Source organism: Salvelinus fontinalis, chromosome 36 (assembly GCF_029448725.1).
Source record: "Salvelinus fontinalis isolate EN_2023a chromosome 36, ASM2944872v1, whole genome shotgun sequence".
NCBI classification, from domain to species: domain Eukaryota; kingdom Metazoa; phylum Chordata; class Actinopteri; order Salmoniformes; family Salmonidae; genus Salvelinus; species Salvelinus fontinalis.
The window spans coordinates 27,803,998-27,825,205 of NC_074700.1; the positions used below are offsets into that span (position 1 = coordinate 27,803,998).

General features: G+C 50.0%; 1 protein-coding gene across 1 annotated transcript; it reads right to left on the reverse strand.

The window, feature by feature from the left end:
• Nucleotides 1-117: 117 nt before the first annotated feature.
• LOC129835551 (tyrosine-protein kinase Tec-like) lies at nt 118-21,103 on the reverse strand. The gene is made up of 6 exons (XM_055901237.1): nt 20,926-21,103; nt 16,745-16,924; nt 9,440-9,541; nt 3,140-3,221; nt 2,575-2,703; nt 118-630 (listed from the first exon to the last, which is right to left on the reverse strand). Exons 2-6 carry the CDS (start codon nt 16,880-16,882, stop codon nt 560-562), a joined length of 522 nt encoding a protein of 173 aa, XP_055757212.1. The 5' UTR covers nt 16,883-16,924; nt 20,926-21,103; the 3' UTR covers nt 118-559.
• Nucleotides 21,104-21,208: the final 105 nt, after the last annotated feature.

The window sequence follows — 21,208 nt, forward strand, 5'->3', positions numbered from 1 at the left end:
CGAGAGAGAGAGAGAGACAGAGCGAGAGAGAGAGAGAGACAGAGCGAGGAGAGAGAGAGAGGACAGAGCGAGGAGGAGAGAGAGAGACAGAGCGGAGAGAGAGAGAGAGACAGAGCGAGAGAGAGAGAGAGACAGAGCGAGAGAGAGAGAGACAGAGCGAGAGAGAGAGAGACAGAGCGAGAGAGAGAGAGACAGAGCGAGAGCGAGAGAGAGAGAGAGCGAGAGCGAGAGAGACAGAGCGAGAGAGAGAGAGAGACAGAGCGAGAGAGAGAGAGAGACAGAGCGAGAGAGAGAGAGAGACAGAGCGAGAGAGAGAGAGACAGAGCGAGAGAGAGAGAGACAGAGCGAGAGAGAGAGAGACAGAGCGAGAGAGAGAGAGACAGAGCGAGAGAGAGAGAGAGACAGAGCGAGAGAGAGAGAGACAGAGCGAGAGAGAGAGAGACAGAGACAGAGAGAGACAGAGAGAGAGAGTGAGACAGAGACAGAGAGAGAGAGTGTAAAGAGAAAATGGTAGAGAGAGAGAGGGGGAGAGAGAGACAGAGAGACAGAGACAGAGGAACTAGACAGACAGTGTTCTTACCCTTCCTGTGACCTCCTCTCCAGGTATGGGAGGAAGAAGTTTTCTCGAAACTGAAAAGAGGAAGAGAATTGTTCTTTCATTATTCAAAGTCAACAGCTACAGAGAACATGTACTCATGAGTGTGAGTGAGTGAGTGTGTGTGTGTGTGTGTGTATATGTGTATTAGTGATATGTAGGTTGACTCATAACCCAAATGCTTTTGGTCAGAAAAAAGTGAAAGCCGTGCTATATATATATACACTGCTCAAAAAAATAAAGGGAACACTTAAACAACACAATGTAACTCCAAGTCAATCACACTTCTGTGAAATCAAACTGTCCACTTAAGAAGCAACACTGATTGACAATACATTTCAAATGCTGTTGTGCAAATGGAATAGACAAAAGGTGAAAATTATAGGCAATTAGCAAGACACCCCCAATAAAGGAGTGATTCTGCAGGTGGTGACCACAGACCACTTCTCAGTTCCTATGCTTCCTGGCTGATGTTTTGGTCACTTTTGAATGTTGGCGGTGCTCTCACTCTAGTGGTAGCATGAGACGGAGTCTACAACCCACACAAGTGGCTCAGGTAGTGCAGTTCATCCAGGATGGCACATCAATGCGAGCTGTGGCAAGAAGGTTTGCTGTGTCTGTCAGCGTAGTGTCCAGAGCATGGAGGCGCTACCAGGAGACAGGCCAGTACATCAGGAGACGTGGAGGAGGCCGTAGGAGGGCAACAACCCAGCAGCAGGACCGCTACCACCGCCTTTGTGCAAGGAGGTGCACTGCCAGAGCCCTGCTAAATGACCTCCTGGATTGTTAAAAAAAAAATCACAAGCTCGTAGGCCTTTGCATATTTGGGAAGCCCGCAATTTGATGCAGCACACATTTATTTTATTTTACCTTTATTTAAAAACAGGCAAGTCAGATAAGAACAAATTGTTATTTTCAATGACGCCCTACTGGGGAACAGTGGGTTTACTGCCTTGTTCAGGGGAACAGTGGGTTAACTGCCTTGTTCAGGGGAACAGTGGGGTAACTGCCTTGTTCAGGGGAACAGTGGGTTAACTGCCTTGTTCAGGGGAACAGTGGGTTAACTGCCTTGTTCAGGGGAACAGTGGGTTAAGTGCCTTGTTCAGGGGAACAGTGGGTTAACTGCCTTGTTCAGGGGAACAGTGGGTTAAGTGCCTTGTTCAGGGGAACAGTGGGTTAACTGCCTTGTTCAGGGGAACAGTGGGGTAACTGCCTTGTTCAGGGGAACAGTGGGGTAACTGCCTTGTTCAGGGGAACAGTGGGGTAACTGCCTTGTTCAGGGGAACAGTGGGGTAACTGCCTTGTTCAGGGGCAGAACGACAGATTTCTTTTTAAATACAGTCATTCACTGTTCTCAATCTTCGGACTGGAAACGTTGTTTGCAGAGTTCACAATGTGCTACACCTGTGAGAAACAAGTTTTGGTTTATTTCATAACACTCATTTACTAGGAGAATTCCATTTTTTTTCCAAAGTCTTTTTGTTTGCAGTGATCCATGTGAGCAATGAACGTGTGTCTGTCATCTCTGATAACGTTGAGGGCTCGCGTTCACCTGAGCACGCATAGAAGTACCTGGCCTGCTGCGCGGAAAATGTAGGAAAGTGTTACGCAAGGTGTTCGATGAGGTTGAGATCAGGGCTCTGTGAAGGCCAGTCAAGTTCTTAAACACTGATCTCGACAAACCCTTTCAAGTATGGACCTGGCTTTGTGCACGGGGGCATTGTCATGCTGAAACAGGAAAAGGGCGTTGCCCAAACCGTTACCACAAAGTTGTCACAGAATCGTCTAGAACGTCATTGTATGCTGTATGCTACTGCCAACGTTTGTGTCTATGGAGATGGCATTGCTGTGTGTTCGATTTTATACTCCTGTCAGCAACGGGTGCGACTGAAATAGCCGAAGACACTCATTTGAAAGGGTGTCCACATACTTCTGGCAATGAGAAGACAGACCGTTTTAGATAAGGGGATAGATCTTACGGTCTCCAAACAGGTTGTACTCCTCACAGCCCGGGGCCAGTTTCTCTGCCTGACGACAGCACAGCCACACGCCCTCCATCCAGAACTGAGGATGGAACTTAGCAACGATCACAGAGTTGTCCCTTATCTCTGGAATTACATCCACCACCAAACATCAACACACAAGAGAAGAAGAAAACATCTGGTTCATCAGATACCTGATATAACAACATACACCTAGCTACAGATGTAGTATCTTAATTTGATCGCTCTTTTGTTGCTGACCATTTTCCCTGCACAGCACAACTTTGTATAGTATTCGAGGTTTAAAAAAGGTTTCTAAAAGCGTTGTGATTTCCACTTTAAAAATGCAGACTTGCTTTGCCCTAACAAAAAAAACAAAACGATCAACCCCTACAAAACAATGTCGATTAATGATAATCCATATTATTTTCCTGCTGCAGAAAACTGGCTCAAATAAAGATTCTACATCTGTATGCTGGGACAACAACAGATACAGAGTTTACAGCGTAGGATACAATAACTAGATGATGTAAATACATTTAAAAAATGGCTAGTCACTGACCTTCCTTAATGTTCTGGACCCAGATCCTCCTACTCTCATAGCTGGGAGCAAATACGTAGAGAGTGCTTGTGTCATACACCACCTGGGGAGGGGGGGGGGGGGGGGGAGAGAGGCCACCATTAACACTGTACACTAACACACCACTTAGTAGGAGGGGGGGAGGCCACCATTAACACTGTACACTAACACACCACTTAGTAGGAGGGGGGGGGGGGGGAAGAGGCCACCATTAACACTGTACACTAACACACCACTTAGTAGGAGGGGGGGGGGGGGGAAGAGGCCACCATTAACACTGTACACTAACACACCACTTAGTAGGAGGGGGGGGGGGGGGGGGGGAGAGGCCACCATTAACACTGTACACTAACACACCACTCAGTAGGAGGGGGGGGGGGGGGGGGGGGGGGGGGGAGGCCACCATTAACACTGTACACTAACACACCACTTAGTAGGAGGGGGGGGAGGCCACCATTAACACTGTACACTAACACACCACTTAGTAGGAGGGGGGGGGGGGGGGAGAGGCCTCCATTAACACTGTACACTAACACACCACTTAGTAGGAGGGGGGGGGGGGAGAGGCCACCATTAACACTGTACACTAACACACCACTTAGTAGGAGGGGGGTGGGGGGGGGTGGGAGAGGCCACCATTAACACTGTCCACTAACACACCACTTAGTAGGAGGGGGGGGGGGGGGGGGGCAGAGGCCACCATTGACACTGTACACTAACACACCACTTAGTAGGAGGGGGGGGGGGGGAGAGAGGCCACCATTAACACTGTACACTAACACACCACTTAGTAGGAGGGGGGGGGGGGGGGGTGGGGGGGAGAGGCCACCATTAACACTGTACACTAACACACCACTTAGTAGGAGGGGGGGGGAGGCCACCATTAACACTGTACACTAACACAGCACTTAGTAGGAGCGGGGGGGGGGGGGGGGGGGGAGAGGCCACCATTAACACTGTACACTAACACACCACTTAGTAGGAGGGGGGGGGGGGAAGAGGCCACCATTAACACTGTACACTAACACACCACTTAGTAGGAGGGGGGGGGAGGCCACCATTAACACTGTACACTAACACACCACTTAGTAGGAGGGGGGGGGGGGGGGGGAGAGGCCACCATTAACACTGTACACTAACACACCACTTAGTAGGAGGGGGGGGGAGGCCACCATTAACACTGTACACTAACACACCACTTAGTAGGAGGGGGGGGGGGGGGGAGAGGCCTCCATTAACACTGTACACTAACACACCACTTAGTAGGAGGGGGGGGGGGGGGGGGAGAGGCCTCCATTAACACTGTACACTAACACACCACTTAGTAGGAGGGGGGGGGGGGGGAGAGGCCACCATTAACACTGTACACTAACACACCACTTAGTAGGAGGGGGGTGGGGGGGGGTGGGAGAGGCCACCATTAACACTGTCCACTAACACACCACTTAGTAGGAGGGGGGGGGGGGGGGGGCAGAGGCCACTATTGACACTGTACACTAACACACCGCTTAGTAGGAGGGGGGGGGGGGGGAGAGAGGCCACCATTAACACTGTACACTAACACACCACTTAGTAGGAGGGGGGGGGGGGGGTGGGGGGGAGAGGCCACCATTAACACTGTACACTAACACACCACTTAGTAGGAGGGGGGGGGAGGCCACCATTAACACTGTACACTAACACAGCACTTAGTAGGAGCGGGGGGGGGGGGGGGGGGAGAGGCCACCATTAACACTGTACACTAACACACCACTTAGGAGGAGGGGGGGGGGGGGGAGAGGCCACCATTAACACTGTATACTAACACACCACTTAGTAGGAGGGGGGGGGGAGGCCACCATTAACACTGTACACTAACACACCACTTAGTAGGAGGGGGGGGGGGGGGGGAGGCCACCATTAACACTGTACACTAACACACCACTTAGTAGGAGGGGGGGGGGGGGGGGAAGAGGCCACCATTAACACTGTACACTAACACACCACTTACTAGGAGGGGGGGGGGAGAGGCCACAATTAACACTGTACACTAACACACCACTTAGTAGGAGGGGGGGGGGGTGGGGGGGGTGGAGAGGCCACCATTAACACTGTACACTAACACACCACTTAGTAGGAGGGGGGGGGGGGGGGGAAGAGGCCAACATTAACACTGTACACCAACACACCACTTAGTAGGAGGGGGGGGGGGGGGGGGGAGAGGCCACCATTGACACTGTACACTAAAACACCGCTTAGTAGGAGGGGGGGGGGGGGGAGAGGCCACCATTAACACTGTACACTAACACACCACTTAGTAGGAGGGGGGGGGGGGGGGAGAGGCCACCATTAACACTGTCCACTAACACACCACTTAGTAGGAGGGGGGGGGGGGGGGGGGGAGGCCACCATTAACACTGTACACTAACACACCACTTAGTAGGAGGGGGGGGGGGGGAGAGGCCACCATTAACACTGTACACTAACACACCACTTAGTAGGAGGGGGGGGGGGGGAGAGGCCACCATTAACACTGTACACTAACACACCACTTAGTAGGAGGGGGGGGGGGGGGGGGGGGAGGCCACCATTAACACTGTACACTAACACACCACTTAGTAGGAGGGGGGGGGGGGGGGAGAGGCCTCCATTAACACTGTACACTAACACACCACTTAGTAGGAGGGGGGGGGGGGGAGAGGCCACCATTAACACTGTACACTAACACACCACTTAGTAGGAGGGGGGTGGGGGGGGGTGGGAGAGGCCACCATTAACACTGTCCACTAACACACCACTTAGTAGGAGGGGGGGGGGGGGGGGGGGGCAGAGGCCACCATTGACACTGTACACTAACACACCACTTAGTAGGAGGGGGGGGGGGGGGAGAGAGGCCACCATTAACACTGTACACTAACACACCACTTAGTAGGAGGGGGGGGGGGGGGGGTGGGGGGGAGAGGCCACCATTAACACTGTACACTAACACACCACTTAGTAGGAGGGGGGGGGAGGCCACCATTAACACTGTACACTAACACACCACTTAGTAGGAGGGGGGGGGGGGGGGAGAGGCCACCATTAACACTGTACACTAACACACCACTTAGTAGGAGCGGGGGGGGGGGGGGGGGGAGAGGCCACCATTAACACTGTACACTAACACAGCACTTAGTAGGAGCGGGGGGGGGGGGGGGGGGGGGGCGAGGCCACCATTAACACTGTACACTAACACACCACTTAGTAGGAGGGGGGGGGGGGGAAGAGGCCACCATTAACACTGTACACTAACACACCACTTAGTAGGAGGGGGGGGGAGGCCACCATTAACACTGTACACTAACACACCACTTAGTAGGAGGGGGGGGGGGGGGGGAGAGGCCACCATTAACACTGTACACTAACACACCACTTAGTAGGAGGGGGGGGAGGCCACCATTAACACTGTACACTAACACACCACTTAGTAGGAGGGGGGGGGGGGGGAGAGGCCACCATTAACACTGTCCACAAACACACCACTTAGTAGGAGGGGGGGGGGGGGGGGGGGAGGCCACCATTAACACTGTACACTAACACACCACTTAGTAGGAGGGGGGGGGGGGAGAGGCCACCATTAACACTGTACACTAACACACCACTTAGGAGGAGGGGGGGGGGGGGGAGAGGCCACCATTAACACTGTACACTAACACACCACTTAGTAGGAGGGGGGGGGGGGGGGGGGGAGGCCACCATTAACACTGTACACTAACACACCACTTAGTAGGAGGGGGGGGGGGGGGAGAGGCCTCCATTAACACTGTACACTAACACACCACTTAGTAGGAGGGGGGGGGGGGAGAGGCCACCATTAACACTGTACACTAACACACCACTTAGTAGGAGGGGGGTGGGGGGGGGTGGGAGAGGCCACCATTAACACTGTCCACTAACACACCACTTAGTAGGAGGGGGGGGGGGGGGGGGGCAGAGGCCACCATTGACACTGTACACTAACACACCACTTAGTAGGAGGGGGGGGGGGGGGAGAGAGGCCACCATTAACACTGTACACTAACACACCACTTAGTAGGAGGGGGGGGGGGGGGGGTGGGGGGGAGAGGCCACCATTAACACTGTACACTAACACACCACTTAGTAGGAGGGGGGGGGAGGCCACCATTAACACTGTACACAAACACACCACTTAGTAGGAGGGGGGGGGGGGGGGGAGAGGCCACCATTAACACTGTACACTAACACACCACTTAGTAGGAGCGGGGGGGGGGGGGGGGGGAGAGGCCACCATTAACACTGTACACTAACACAGCACTTAGTAGGAGCGGGGGGGGGGGGGGGGGGGGGGAGAGGCCACCATTAACACTGTACACTAACACACCACTTAGTAGGAGGGGGGGGGGGGGAAGAGGCCACCATTAACACTGTACACTAACACACCACTTAGTAGGAGGGGGGGGGAGGCCACCATTAACACTGTACACTAACACACCACTTAGTAGGAGGGGGGGGGGGGGGGGAGAGGCCACCATTAACACTGTACACTAACACACCACTTAGTAGGAGGGGGGGGAGGCCACCATTAACACTGTACACTAACACACCACTTAGTAGGAGGGGGGGGGGGGGGGGGGAGAGGCCTCCATTAACACTGTACACTAACACACCACTTAGTAGGAGGGGGGGGGGGGGGAGAGGCCTCCATTAACACTGTACACTAACACACCACTTAGTAGGAGGGGGGGGGGGGGGAGAGGCCACCATTAACACTGAACACTAACACACCACTTAGTAGGAGGGGGGGGGGGGGGAGAGGCCACCATTAACACTGTACACTAACACACCACTTAGTAGGAGGGGGGGGGGGGAGAGGCCACCATTAACACTGTACACTAACACACCACTTAGTAGGAGGGGGGGGGGGGAGAGGCCACCATTAACACTGTACACTAACACACCACTTAGTAGGAGGGGGGTGGGGGGGGTGGGAGAGGCCACCATTAACACTGTCCACTAACACACCACTTAGTAGGAGGGGGGGGGGGGGGGGGGCAGAGGCCACTATTGACACTGTACACTAACACACCACTTAGTAGGAGGGGGGGGGGGGGGGGAGAGAGGCCACCATTAACACTGTACACTAACACACCACTTAGTAGGAGGGGGGGGGGGGGGGTGGGGGGGAGAGGCCACCATTAACACTGTACACTAACACACCACTTAGTAGGAGGGGGGGGGAGGCCACCATTAACACTGTACACTAACACAGCACTTAGTAGGAGCGGGGGGGGGGGGGGGGGGGGAGAGGCCACCATTAACACTGTACACTAACACACCACTTAGGAGGAGGGGGGGGGGGGGGAGAGGCCACCATTAACACTATATACTAACACACCACTTAGTAGGAGGGGGGGGGGGGGAGGCCACCATTAACACTGTACACTAACACACCACTTAGTAGGAGGGGGGGGGGGGGGGCCACCATTAACACTGTACACTAACACACCACTTAGTAGGAGGGGGGGGGGGGGGGGGAAGAGGCCACCATTAACACTGTACACTAACACACCACTTACTAGGAGGGGGGGGGGAGAGGCCACAATTAACACTGTACACTAACACACCACTTAGTAGGAGGGGGGGGGGGGGGGGGGGGGTGGAGAGGCCACCATTAACACTGTACACTAACACACCACTTAGTAGGAGGGGGGGGGGGGGGGGGAAGAGGCCAACATTAACACTGTACACCAACACACCACTTAGTAGGAGGGGGGGGGGGGGGGGAGAGGCCACCATTGACACTGTACACTAAAACACCGCTTAGTAGGAGGGGGGGGGGGGGAGAGGCCACCATTAACACTGTACACTAACACACCACTTAGTAGGAGGGGGGGGGGGGGGGGGAGAGGCCACCATTAACACTGTACACTAACACACCACTTAGTAGGAGGGGGGGGGGGAGAGGCCACCATTAACACTGTACACTAACACACCACTTAGTAGGAGGGGGGGGGGGGGGGGAGAGGCCACCATTAACACTGTACACTAACACACCACTTAGTAGGAGGGGGGGGGGGGGGGGGGAGGCCACCATTAACACTGTACACTAACACACCACTTAGTAGGAGGGGGGGGGGGGGGGTGGGGGGGGTGGAGAGGCCACCATTAACACTGTACACTAACACACCACTTAGTAGGAGGGGGGGGGGGGGAGGCCACAATTAACACTGTACACTAACACACCACTTAGTAGGAGGGGGGGGGGGTCTACACATCATATTGGCTGTATATGTAACACCACACCTGGAAGGGGTATTTGTTCTGACAGGGTATGACTCCGTCATTCTTCACGATCTCCACACACCTGACTTTCTGCAGGTCGATGGACCCCTTCTTAAACTTCTTCTGTGAACAACCAACAGAGAGACAGAACACAGTGAGGTATTGGACAGAAGAGAGACAGAGAGACAGAACACAGTGAGGTTTTGGACAGGAGAGAGACAGAAGGACACAGTGAGGTTTTGGACAGGAGAGAAACAGAAGGACACAGTGAGGTTTTGGACAGGAGAGAAACAGAAGGACACAGTGAGGTTTTGGACAGGAGAGAAACAAAAGGACACAGTGAGGTTTTGGACAAGACAGAGACAGAAGGACACAGTGAGGTTTTGGACAGGAGAGAGACAGAAGGACAGAAGACAGTGAGGTTTTGGACAGGAGAGAGACAGAAGGACACAGTGAGGTTTTGGACAGGAGAGAGACAGAAGGACACAGTGAGGTATTGGACAGGAGAGAGACAGAAGGACACAGTGAGGTATTGGACAGGAGAGAGACAGAAGGACACAGTGAGGTTTTGGACAGGAGAGAGACAGAAGGACAGAAGACAGTGAGGTTTTGGACAGGAGAGAGACAGAAGGACAGAACACAGTGAGGTTTTGGACAGGAGAGAGACAGAAGGACAGAACACAGTGAGGTTTTGGACAGGAGAGAGACAGAAGGACACAGTGAGGTTTTGGACAGGAGAGAGACAGAAGGACACAGTGAGGTATTGGACAGGAGAGAGACAGAAGGACACAGTGAGGTATTGGACAGGAGAGAGACAGAAGAACACAGTGAGGTTTTGGACAGGAGAGAGACAGAAGAACACGGTGAGGTATTGGACAGGAGAGAGACAGAAGAAAACAGTGAGGTTTTGGACAGGAGAGAGACAGAAGGACACAGTGAGGTTTTGGACAGGAGAGAGACAGAAGAACACAGTGAGGTATTGGACAGGAGAGAGACAGAAAGACACAGTGAGGTATTGGACAGGAGAGAGACAGAAGGACACAGTGAGGTATTGGACAGGAGAGAGACAGAAGAACACAGTGAGGTTTTGGACAGGAGAGAGACAGAAGGACACAGTGAGGTTTTGGACAGGAGAGAAACAGAAGGACAGAACACAGTGAGGTATTGGACAGGACAGAGAGACAGAAGAACACAGTGAGGTATTGGACAGGAGAGAGACAGAAGAACACAGTGAGGTTTTGGACAGGAGAGAGACAGAAGGACACAGTGAGGTATTGGACAGGACAGAGACAGAAGGACACAGTGAGGTATTGGACAGGAGAGAGACAGAAGGACACATTGAGGTATTGGACAGGAGAGAGACAGAAGGACACAGTGAGGTATTGGACAGGAGAGAGACAGAAGGACACAGTGAGGTATTGGACAGGAGAGAGACAGAAGGACACAGTGAGGTATTGGACAGGAGAGAGACAGAAGAACACAGTGAGGTTTTGGACAGGAGAGAGACAGAAGGACAGAATACAGTGAGGTTTTGGACAGGAGAGAGACAGAAGGACACAGTGAGGTATTGGACAGGAGAGAGACAGAAGGACACAGTGAGGTTTTGGACAGGAGAGAGACAGAAGGACAGAACACAGTGAGGTTTTGGACAGGAGAGAGAGAAGAACACAGTGAGGTATTGGACAGGAGAGAGACAGAAAGACACAGTGAGGTATTGGACAGGAGAGAGACAGAAGGACACAGTGAGGTATTGGACAGGACAGAGACAGAAGGACAGAACACAGTGAGGTTTTGGACAGGAGAGAGACAGAAGAACACAGTGAGGTATTGGACAGGAGAGAGACAGAAGGACACAGTGAGGTATTGGACAGGAGAGAGACAGAGAGACAGAACACAGTGAGGTTTTGGACAGGAGAGAGACAGAAGGACACAGTGTGGTTTTGGACAGGAGAGAGACAGAAGTACACGGTGAGGTTTTGGACAGGAGAGAGACAGAAGAACACAGTGTGGTTTTGGACAGGAGAGAGACAGAAGTACACAGTGAGGTATTGGACAGGAGAGAGACAGAGAGACAGAACACAGTGAGGTTTTGGACAGGAGAGAGACAGAGAGACCGAACACAGGGAGGTATTGGACAGGAGAGAGACAGAAGAACACGGTGAGGTTTTGGACAGGAGAGAGACAGAAGAACACAGTGAGGTTTTGGACAGGAGAGAGACAGAGAGACAGAACACAGTGAGGTTTTGGACAGGAGAGAGACAGAAGGACACAGTGAGGTATTGGACAGGAGAGAGAAAGAAGAACACAGTGAGGTATTGGACAGGAGAGAGACAGAAGGACACAGTGAGGTTTTGGACAGGAGAGAGACAGAAGAACACAGTGAGGTATTGGACAGGAGAGAGACAGAAGGACACAGCGAGGTATTGGACAGGAGAGAGACAGAAGGACACAGCGAGGTATTGGACAGGAGAGAGACAGAAGGACACGGTGAGGTATTGGACAGGAGAGAGACAGAAGAACACAGTGAGGTTTTGGACAGGAGAGAGACAGAAGGACACAGTGAGGTATTGGACAGGAGAGAGACAGAAGGACACAGTGAGGTTTTGGACAGGAGAGAGACAGAAGAACACCGTGAGGTTTTGGACAGGAGAGAAACAGAAGGACAGAACACAGTGAGGTTTTGGACAGGAGAGAGACAGAAGGACAGAACACAGTGAGGTATTGGACAGGAGAGAGACAGAAGGACACAGTGAGGTTTTGGACAGGAGAGAGACAGAAGAACACAGTGAGGTTTTGGACAGGAGAGAGACAGAAGAACACAGTGAGGTATTGGACAGAAGAGAGACAGAAGGACACAGTGAGGTATTGGACAGGAGAGAGACAGAAAGACACAGTGAGGTATTGGACAGGAGAGAGACAGAAGAACACAGTGAGGTTTTGGACAGGAGAGAGACAGAAGGACACAGTGAGGTATTGGACAGGAGAGAGACAGAAGAACACAGTGAGGTTTTGGACAGGAGAGAGACAGAAGGACACAGTGAGGTTTTGGACAGGAGAGAGACAGAAGGACACAGTGAGGTTTTGGACAGGAGAGAGACAGAAGGACAGAACACAGTGAGGTATTGGACAGGAGAGAGACAGAAGGACACAGTGAGGTATTGGACAGGAGAGAGACAGAAGGACAGAACACAGTGAGGTATTGGACAGGAGAGAGACAGAAGGACAGAACACAGTGAGGTTTTGGACAGGAGAGAGACAGAAGAACACAGTGAGGTTTTGGACAGGAGAGAGACAGAAGGACACAGTGAGGTATTGGACAGGAGAGAGACAGAAGGACAGAACACAGTGAGGTTTTGGACAGGAGAGAGACAGAAGGACAGAACACAGTGAGGTTTTGGACAGGAGAGAGACAGAAGGACAGAACACAGTGAGGTTTTGGACAGGAGAGAGACAGAAGGACAGAACACAGTGAGGTTTTGGACAGGAGAGAGACAGAAGGACACAGTGAGGTTTTGGACAGGAGACAGAAGGACACAGTGAGGTATTGGACAGGAGAGAGACAGAAGGACACAGTGAGGTATTGGACAGGAGAGAGACAGAAGAACACAGTGAGGTTTTGGACAGGAGAGAGACAGAAGAACACGGTGAGGTATTGGACAGGAGAGAGACAGAAGAAAACAGTGAGGTTTTGGACAGGAGAGAGACAGAAGGACACAGTGAGGTTTTGGACAGGAGAGAGACAGAAGAACACAGTGAGGTATTGGACAGGAGAGAGACAGAAAGACACAGTGAGGTATTGGACAGGAGAGAGACAGAAGGACACAGTGAGGTATTGGACAGGAGAGAGACAGAAGAACACAGTGAGGTTTTGGACAGGAGAGAGACAGAAGGACACAGTGAGGTTTTGGACAGGAGAGAAACAGAAGGACAGAACACAGTGAGGTATTGGACAGGACAGAGAGACAGAAGAACACAGTGAGGTATTGGACAGGAGAGAGACAGAAGAACACAGTGAGGTTTTGGACAGGAGAGAGACAGAAGGACACAGTGAGGTATTGGACAGGACAGAGACAGAAGGACACAGTGAGGTATTGGACAGGAGAGAGACAGAAGGACACATTGAGGTATTGGACAGGAGAGAGACAGAAGGACACAGTGAGGTATTGGACAGGAGAGAGACAGAAGGACACAGTGAGGTATTGGACAGGAGAGAGACAGAAGGACACAGTGAGGTATTGGACAGGAGAGAGACAGAAGAACACAGTGAGGTTTTGGACAGGAGAGAGACAGAAGGACAGAATACAGTGAGGTTTTGGACAGGAGAGAGACAGAAGGACACAGTGAGGTATTGGACAGGAGAGAGACAGAAGGACACAGTGAGGTTTTGGACAGGAGAGAGACAGAAGGACAGAACACAGTGAGGTTTTGGACAGGAGAGAGAGAAGAACACAGTGAGGTATTGGACAGGAGAGAGACAGAAAGACACAGTGAGGTATTGGACAGGAGAGAGACAGAAGGACACAGTGAGGTATTGGACAGGACAGAGACAGAAGGACAGAACACAGTGAGGTTTTGGACAGGAGAGAGACAGAAGAACACAGTGAGGTATTGGACAGGAGAGAGACAGAAGGACACAGTGAGGTATTGGACAGGAGAGAGACAGAGAGACAGAACACAGTGAGGTTTTGGACAGGAGAGAGACAGAAGGACACAGTGTGGTTTTGGACAGGAGAGAGACAGAAGTACACGGTGAGGTTTTGGACAGGAGAGAGACAGAAGAACACAGTGTGGTTTTGGACAGGAGAGAGACAGAAGTACACAGTGAGGTATTGGACAGGAGAGAGACAGAGAGACAGAACACAGTGAGGTTTTGGACAGGAGAGAGACAGAGAGACCGAACACAGGGAGGTATTGGACAGGAGAGAGACAGAAGAACACGTTGAGGTTTTGGACAGGAGAGAGACAGAAGAACACAGTGAGGTTTTGGACAGGAGAGAGACAGAGAGACAGAACACAGTGAGGTTTTGGACAGGAGAGAGACAGAAGGACACAGTGAGGTATTGGACAGGAGAGAGACAGAAGGACACAGTGAGGTATTGGACAGGAGAGAGAAAGAAGAACACAGTGAGGTATTGGACAGGAGAGAGACAGAAGGACACAGTGAGGTTTTGGACAGGAGAGAGACAGAAGAACACAGTGAGGTATTGGACAGGAGAGAGACAGAAGGACACAGCGAGGTATTGGACAGGAGAGAGACAGAAGGACACAGCGAGGTATTGGACAGGAGAGAGACAGAAGGACACGGTGAGGTATTGGACAGGAGAGAGACAGAAGAACACAGTGAGGTTTTGGACAGGAGAGAGACAGAAGGACACAGTGAGGTATTGGACAGGAGAGAGACAGAAGGACACAGTGAGGTTTTGGACAGGAGAGAGACAGAAGAACACCGTGAGGTTTTGGACAGGAGAGAGACAGAAGGACAGAACACAGTGAGGTATTGGACAGGAGAGAGACAGAAGAACACAGTGAGGTATTGGACAGGAGAGAGACAGAAGGACACAGTGAGGTTTTGGACAGGAGAGAGACAGAAGAACACAGTGAGGTATTGGACAGAAGAGAGACAGAAGGACACAGTGAGGTATTGGACAGGAGAGAGACAGAAAGACACAGTGAGGTATTGGACAGGAGAGAGACAGAAGAACACAGTGAGGTTTTGGACAGGAGAGAGACAGAAGGACACAGTGAGGTATTGGACAGGAGAGAGACAGAAGAACACAGTGAGGTTTTGGACAGGAGAGAGACAGAAGGACACAGTGAGGTTTTGGACAGGAGAGAGACAGAAGGACACAGTGAGGTTTTGGACAGGAGAGAGACAGAAGGACAGAACACAGTGAGGTATTGGACAGGAGAGAGACAGAAGGACACAGTGAGGTATTGGACAGGAGAGAGACAGAAGGACAGAACACAGTGAGGTATTGGACAGGAGAGAGACAGAAGGACAGAACACAGTGAGGTTTTGGACAGGAGAGAGACAGAAGAACACAGTGAGGTTTTGGACAGGAGAGAGACAGAAGGACACAGTGAGGTATTGGACAGGAGAGAGACAGAAGGACAGAACACAGTGAGGTTTTGGACAGGAGAGAGACAGAAGGACAGAACACAGTGAGGTTTTGGACAGGAGAGAGACAGAAGGACAGAACACAGTGAGGTTTTGGACAGGAGAGAGACAGAAGGACACAGTGAGGTATTGGACAGGAGAGAGACAGAAGAACACAGTGAGGTATTGGACAGGAGAGAGACAGAACACAGTGAGGTTTTGGACAGGAGAGAGACAGAAGTACACAGTGAGGTTTTGGACAGGAGAGAGACAGAAGGACAGAACACAGTGAGGTATTGGACAGGACAGAGACAGAAGGACACAGTGAGGTTTTGGACAGGAGAGAGACAGAAGGACAGAACACAGTGAGGTATTAGACAGGAGAGAGACAGAAGAACAGTGAGGTTTTGGACAGAAGAGAGACAGGACACAGTGAGGTATTGGACAGGACAGAGACAGAAGGACACAGTGAGGTTTTGGACAGGAGAGAGACAGAAGGACACAGTGAGGTATTGGACAGGACAGAGACAGAAGGACACAGTGAGGTTTTGGACAGGAGAGAGACAGAAGGACACGGTGAGGTATTGGACAGGACAGAAGGACACAGTGAGGTTTTGGACAGGAGAGAGACAGAAGGACACAGTGAGGTATTGGACAGGAGAGAGACAGAAGAACACAGTGAGGTTTTGGACAGGAGAGAGACAGAAGGACACGATGAGGTTTTGGACAGGAGTGAGACAGAAGGACAGAACACAGTGAGGTTTTGGACAGGAGAGAGACAGAAGAACACAGTGAGGTTTTGGACAGGAGAGAGACAGAAGGACAGAGTGAGGTTTTGGACAGGAGAGAGACAGAAGGACACAGTGAGGTATTGGACAGGAGAGAGACAGAAGAACACAGTGAGGTATTGGACAGGAGAGAGACAGAAGAACAGAACACAGTGAGGTATTGGACAGGAGAGAGACAGAAGGACACAGTGAGGTTTGTGTATAGCCACACCTGGTAACATTCACACAAGTTATCAAATGGGTCAAAAACACTACATATGTAGAAAAGTAATGGGAAATAAACTAGTTTGACTAACAGGAAATGGGCCCAGTCAGACAGTAGACCTAAAGGATATGGGCCCAGTCAGACTGGAGACCTAAAGGATATGGTCCCAGATATGGGCCCAGTCCATACAGCATGCCTCCATCGTACAGGGAACGGTATGTGTCTGCCAGTCTCACCTCAGCTCTGAACTCATAGTATGTGAGCTTGGTCTTGGTGAGGACGAACACTCTCTCCTTGTAGTTCAGCGGCGATGTTAACCTCTTCTGCTGAGACCGCTTGATCAGTGTCTCCTCCAATAGCGTGTCAGCACTCATCTTGGACCCGCCCACTCCCTCCACTCTGCCATCGAATACTGACTGGACCCACCCGGACCGGAGAGGAGAATAGAATAGAATACAAGCATATTGTAAAAATGCTACTATATGAAGGTGTTTAATCTGATTAAAAAACAACCCCAGGTACTTTGCCCTTTGGTAGGTTATGATATTAGCTTTGAAGTGATCTGATAATGGTAGAAGTCCTCTCTCTTTTCTCACTAGATAAATAAATCCTTTACCCTCCTTTATAAAGCACCGCCTTTGGACAGTTTTCAGACCCCTTGACTTTGTCCACGTTGTTTTTTAGAAATGTTTGCAAATTTAATAAAATGTACTGAAAATTGAGCTCAGGTGCATCCTGTTTCCATTGATCATCCTTGAGATGTTTCTACAATTTGATTAGAGTTCCACCTGTGGTACATTTAATTGATTGGACATGATTTGGAAAGGCACACGCATGTCTATATAAAAAGGTCCCACAGTTGACAGTGCATGTCAGAGAAAAAACCAAGCCATGAGGTCGAAGGAATTGTCCGTAGAGCTCCAAGACAGGATTGTGTCGAGGCACAGAACAAAAAATGTCTGCAGCATTGAAGTTCACCAAGAACACAGTGGCCTCCATCATTGTTAAACGGAAGAAGTTTGGAACCACCAAGACTCTTCCTAGATCTGGCCGCCCGGTCAAACTGAGAAATCGGGGGAGAAGGGCCTTGGTCAGTGAGGTGACCAAGAACCTGATGGTCACTCTGACAGAGCTCCAGAGTTCCTGTGTGGAGATGGGAGAAACTTCCAGAAGGACAACCATCTCTGCAGCACTCCACCAATCAGACATTTATGGTAGAGTGGATAGAAGCCCCTCCTCCAATCAGGCCTTAATGGTAGAGTGGCCAGACGGAAGCCACTCCTCAGTAAAAGGCACATGACAGCCCGCTGGGAGTTTGCCAAAAGGCACCTAAAGGACTCTCAGACCATGAGAATCAAGATTCTCTGGTCTGATGAAACCAAGATTGAACTCTTTGGCCTGAATGCCAAGTGTCACGTCTGAAGGAAACCTGGCTCCATCCCTACGGTGAAGCATGGTGGTGGCAGCATCATGCTGTGGGGATGTTTTTCAGCGGTAGGGACTGGGAGACTAGTCAGGATCGAGGGAAAGATGAACGGAGCAAAGTACAGAGAGATCCTTGATGAAAACCTACTCCAGAGCGCTCAGGACCTCAGACTGGGGCGAAGGTTCACCTTCCATCAGGACAATGACCCTAAGCACACAGCCAAGACAACACAGGAGTGGCTTGAGAGGATCTGCAGAGAAGAATGGGAGAAACTCCCCAAATACAGGTGTGCTAAGCTTGTAGCGTCATACACAAGAAGACTCAAGGCTGTAATCGCTGCCAAAGGTGCTTCAACAAAGTACTGAGTAAAAGGTCTGAATAATTATGCAAATGTGATATTTCAGTTATCATTATTATTTTTTAAATTTGCAAACATGTCTGAAAACGTGTTTTTGCTTTGTCATTTTTGGGGTATGGATCAGGATATTAAAAAAATATGTATATTATTTTAATCCATTTTAGATTAAAGCTGTAACGTAACAAAATATGGAAAAAGTCAACGGGTCTGAATACTCTGGCATTAAGCGGCTGAGCAACGAGAGGAAACTGAAATGTTTGTGTCTATCGTGTATTTACATTAGCTGATTTTATTTTTTATTTTTTATAAAGCCTGGAATAAATAAGAAAAAAAGACGACCTATAATTAAATGACACAAATATTTTAGCTCCTATATAGCAAATGGTACGCTTGTATATAGATTGAATGTAGGGCTGTCTCACACTTTGTGCCAGACGTTGTTCAAACTTGGTTTCATTTTTCTGGATGCATTTTAAAAAATATATATTTTTACTGCTCTAGGGAAATTATTATTCCTTGGATAACCATATTTATTATTATGTATTGATTTCTCCTCATGCGGTGCGCACTGCACAGAACACCAATAAATATCCCAATGCCCCAGGGCAGTGATTGGGGACATTGCCCGTGTAGGGTGCCGTCTTTCGGATGGGATGTTAAACGGGTGTCCTGACTCTCTGTGGTCACTAAAGATCCCATGGCACTTATCGTAAGAGTAGGGGTGTTAACCCCGGTGTCCTGGCTAAATTCCCAATCTGTCCCTCATACCATCACAGTCACCTAATCATCCACAGTTTACAATAGGCTCATTCATCCCCTCTCCGATGTAACTATTCCCCCAGGTTGTTGCTGTCAATGAGAATGTGTTCTCAGTCAACTTACATGGTAAAATAAGGGTAATACATTTAAAAAATATATGTTTTTTTTAATGTTTCAATCAATCCCGGGTTGCCAAATGTCATTCATTCATACCCCCCCCCCCACACACACACACATCAACAAACACACAACAGGTGCGTCTGAAACAAAGTTAATCAGTCCCTCTGAGAATACACTGTACTGCATGCTGACCTACTCATGCGTGACAGTGTGTGTGTGTGTGTGTGTAGATCCTTTTAGTTTGTTTTCAGGGGAATGGAACATCCTGTTGGCTTTAAATACAATACACTGCATTCGGAAAGTATTCAGACCCCTTGACTTTTTCTACATTTTGTTACATTACAGCATTGTTCTAAAATGTATTAAATTGTTCCCCTACCCCCTCAAATTTACACACAACAAAACCCCATAATAACAAATTATTATTGCTAATTTATATATTTTTTAAATGAAATCTAATTTACATAAGTATACAGACCCCTTTACTCAGTACTTTGTTGAAGCACCTTTGGCAGCGATTACAGCCTCAAGTCTTCTTGGGTCTTTTAGGAACCTTTTGGCAAACTCCCAGCGGGCTGTCATGTGCCTTTAACTGAGGAGTGGTTTCCGTCTGGCCACTCTACCATAAAGGCCTGATTGGTGGAGTGCTGCAGAGATGGTTGTCTTAAAAGCTTCTCCTATCTCCACAGAGGTCAAAGATAAAACATTTATTTTAGTAACTTGTTTCTATTAATTTCTAGCACGTCAAGCTAACTTACAGAGTGAACATCGGGGTCTTGGTCACCTCACTGACCAAGGCCCTTCTCCCCTGATTGTTCAGTTTGGCCGGGCGGCCGGATCTATGAAGAGTCTTGGTGGTTCCAAACTTCTTCCATTTAAGAATGATGGAAGCCACTGTGTTCAGCAGCTTCGAAGGTCCCCAATAAATGTTTTGGTACCCTTCCCCTCATGGCTTGGATTTTGCTCTGACATGCTCTGTCAACTGTGGGACCTTATATAGACAGAAACATGTCAACGGAGCTCAATTTCGTGTCTCATCGCAGAGGGTCTGAATACTTATGTAAATCAGGTATTTCAGTTTTGTCTAAAAAACTGTTTTCGCTTTGTCATTATGGGGTATTGTGCGTTCATTGAAGGAAACATATATTTAATCAATTTTAGAATACGGTTGTAAGGTAATAAAATGTGGGAAAAGTGAAGGGTTCTGAATACGTTCAGAATCTGGTGGGCTTTCTGGAACAAGGACAAACATATGTTGTGGTAGAAAGGGCAATAGAGGATTAAAGTAATTTAATTCTCTATTTCTTCGAGGTCACGCGTGTGTGTGCGTGTGGCGCTTTCAGTGAACGGAATCTCCCTCAAACGTCTTTCCTAGTTTCTCTATGCTGACCGCTTCTATTTATTTAACCGCACTCCTTTATACAGTCAATTTACAGGGTAGTCCAAAGGCATGTTACTACTTTGTATTTGTGGTACATTTTGACCAAATAAAACATGCTTTACGCGCGGACATAGGCAGTAGGCGACCCACAGTGCGATAAGACACGCACTCACACCTGCCGCGGTTGTGATTTCTCTATGGACTTTGAGTAGATGTCCGTAGCCGATTCCCGGTAGCTAGCCTACATATCTATTCTCGCAACTCAGACAAACATTTTGTCGGTTGTGTCGACATCTCGTTTATTGCACTGAAAGTAGCCAGTCGTTTCACCCGCAATTTAACTTTCCAATATGATAAAGGAAATGCCCCTTACCTTTGCTTCCGAGAGTGAACTGCTATTCTTCCGACTCACTGACTGTCACTTTGTGGCCAGCAGAACCAGGAAGCGACACAGACTGCCCTAGTGTACACTATTTCACGCGGTGCCGCGCGGTGAAACACTACTTCTTATTCATTTTCAATTGAAGGAACGCGGAGAGGACGAGAGACCGTTGGGCGGCGCGGAGGAAGCGACTAAGGTCAACGTTTCCCAACTTTATGCAAATCACCAGCGGCGACCGCTGAGCGATGACCAATCATATCGAGTGGTTTCCATG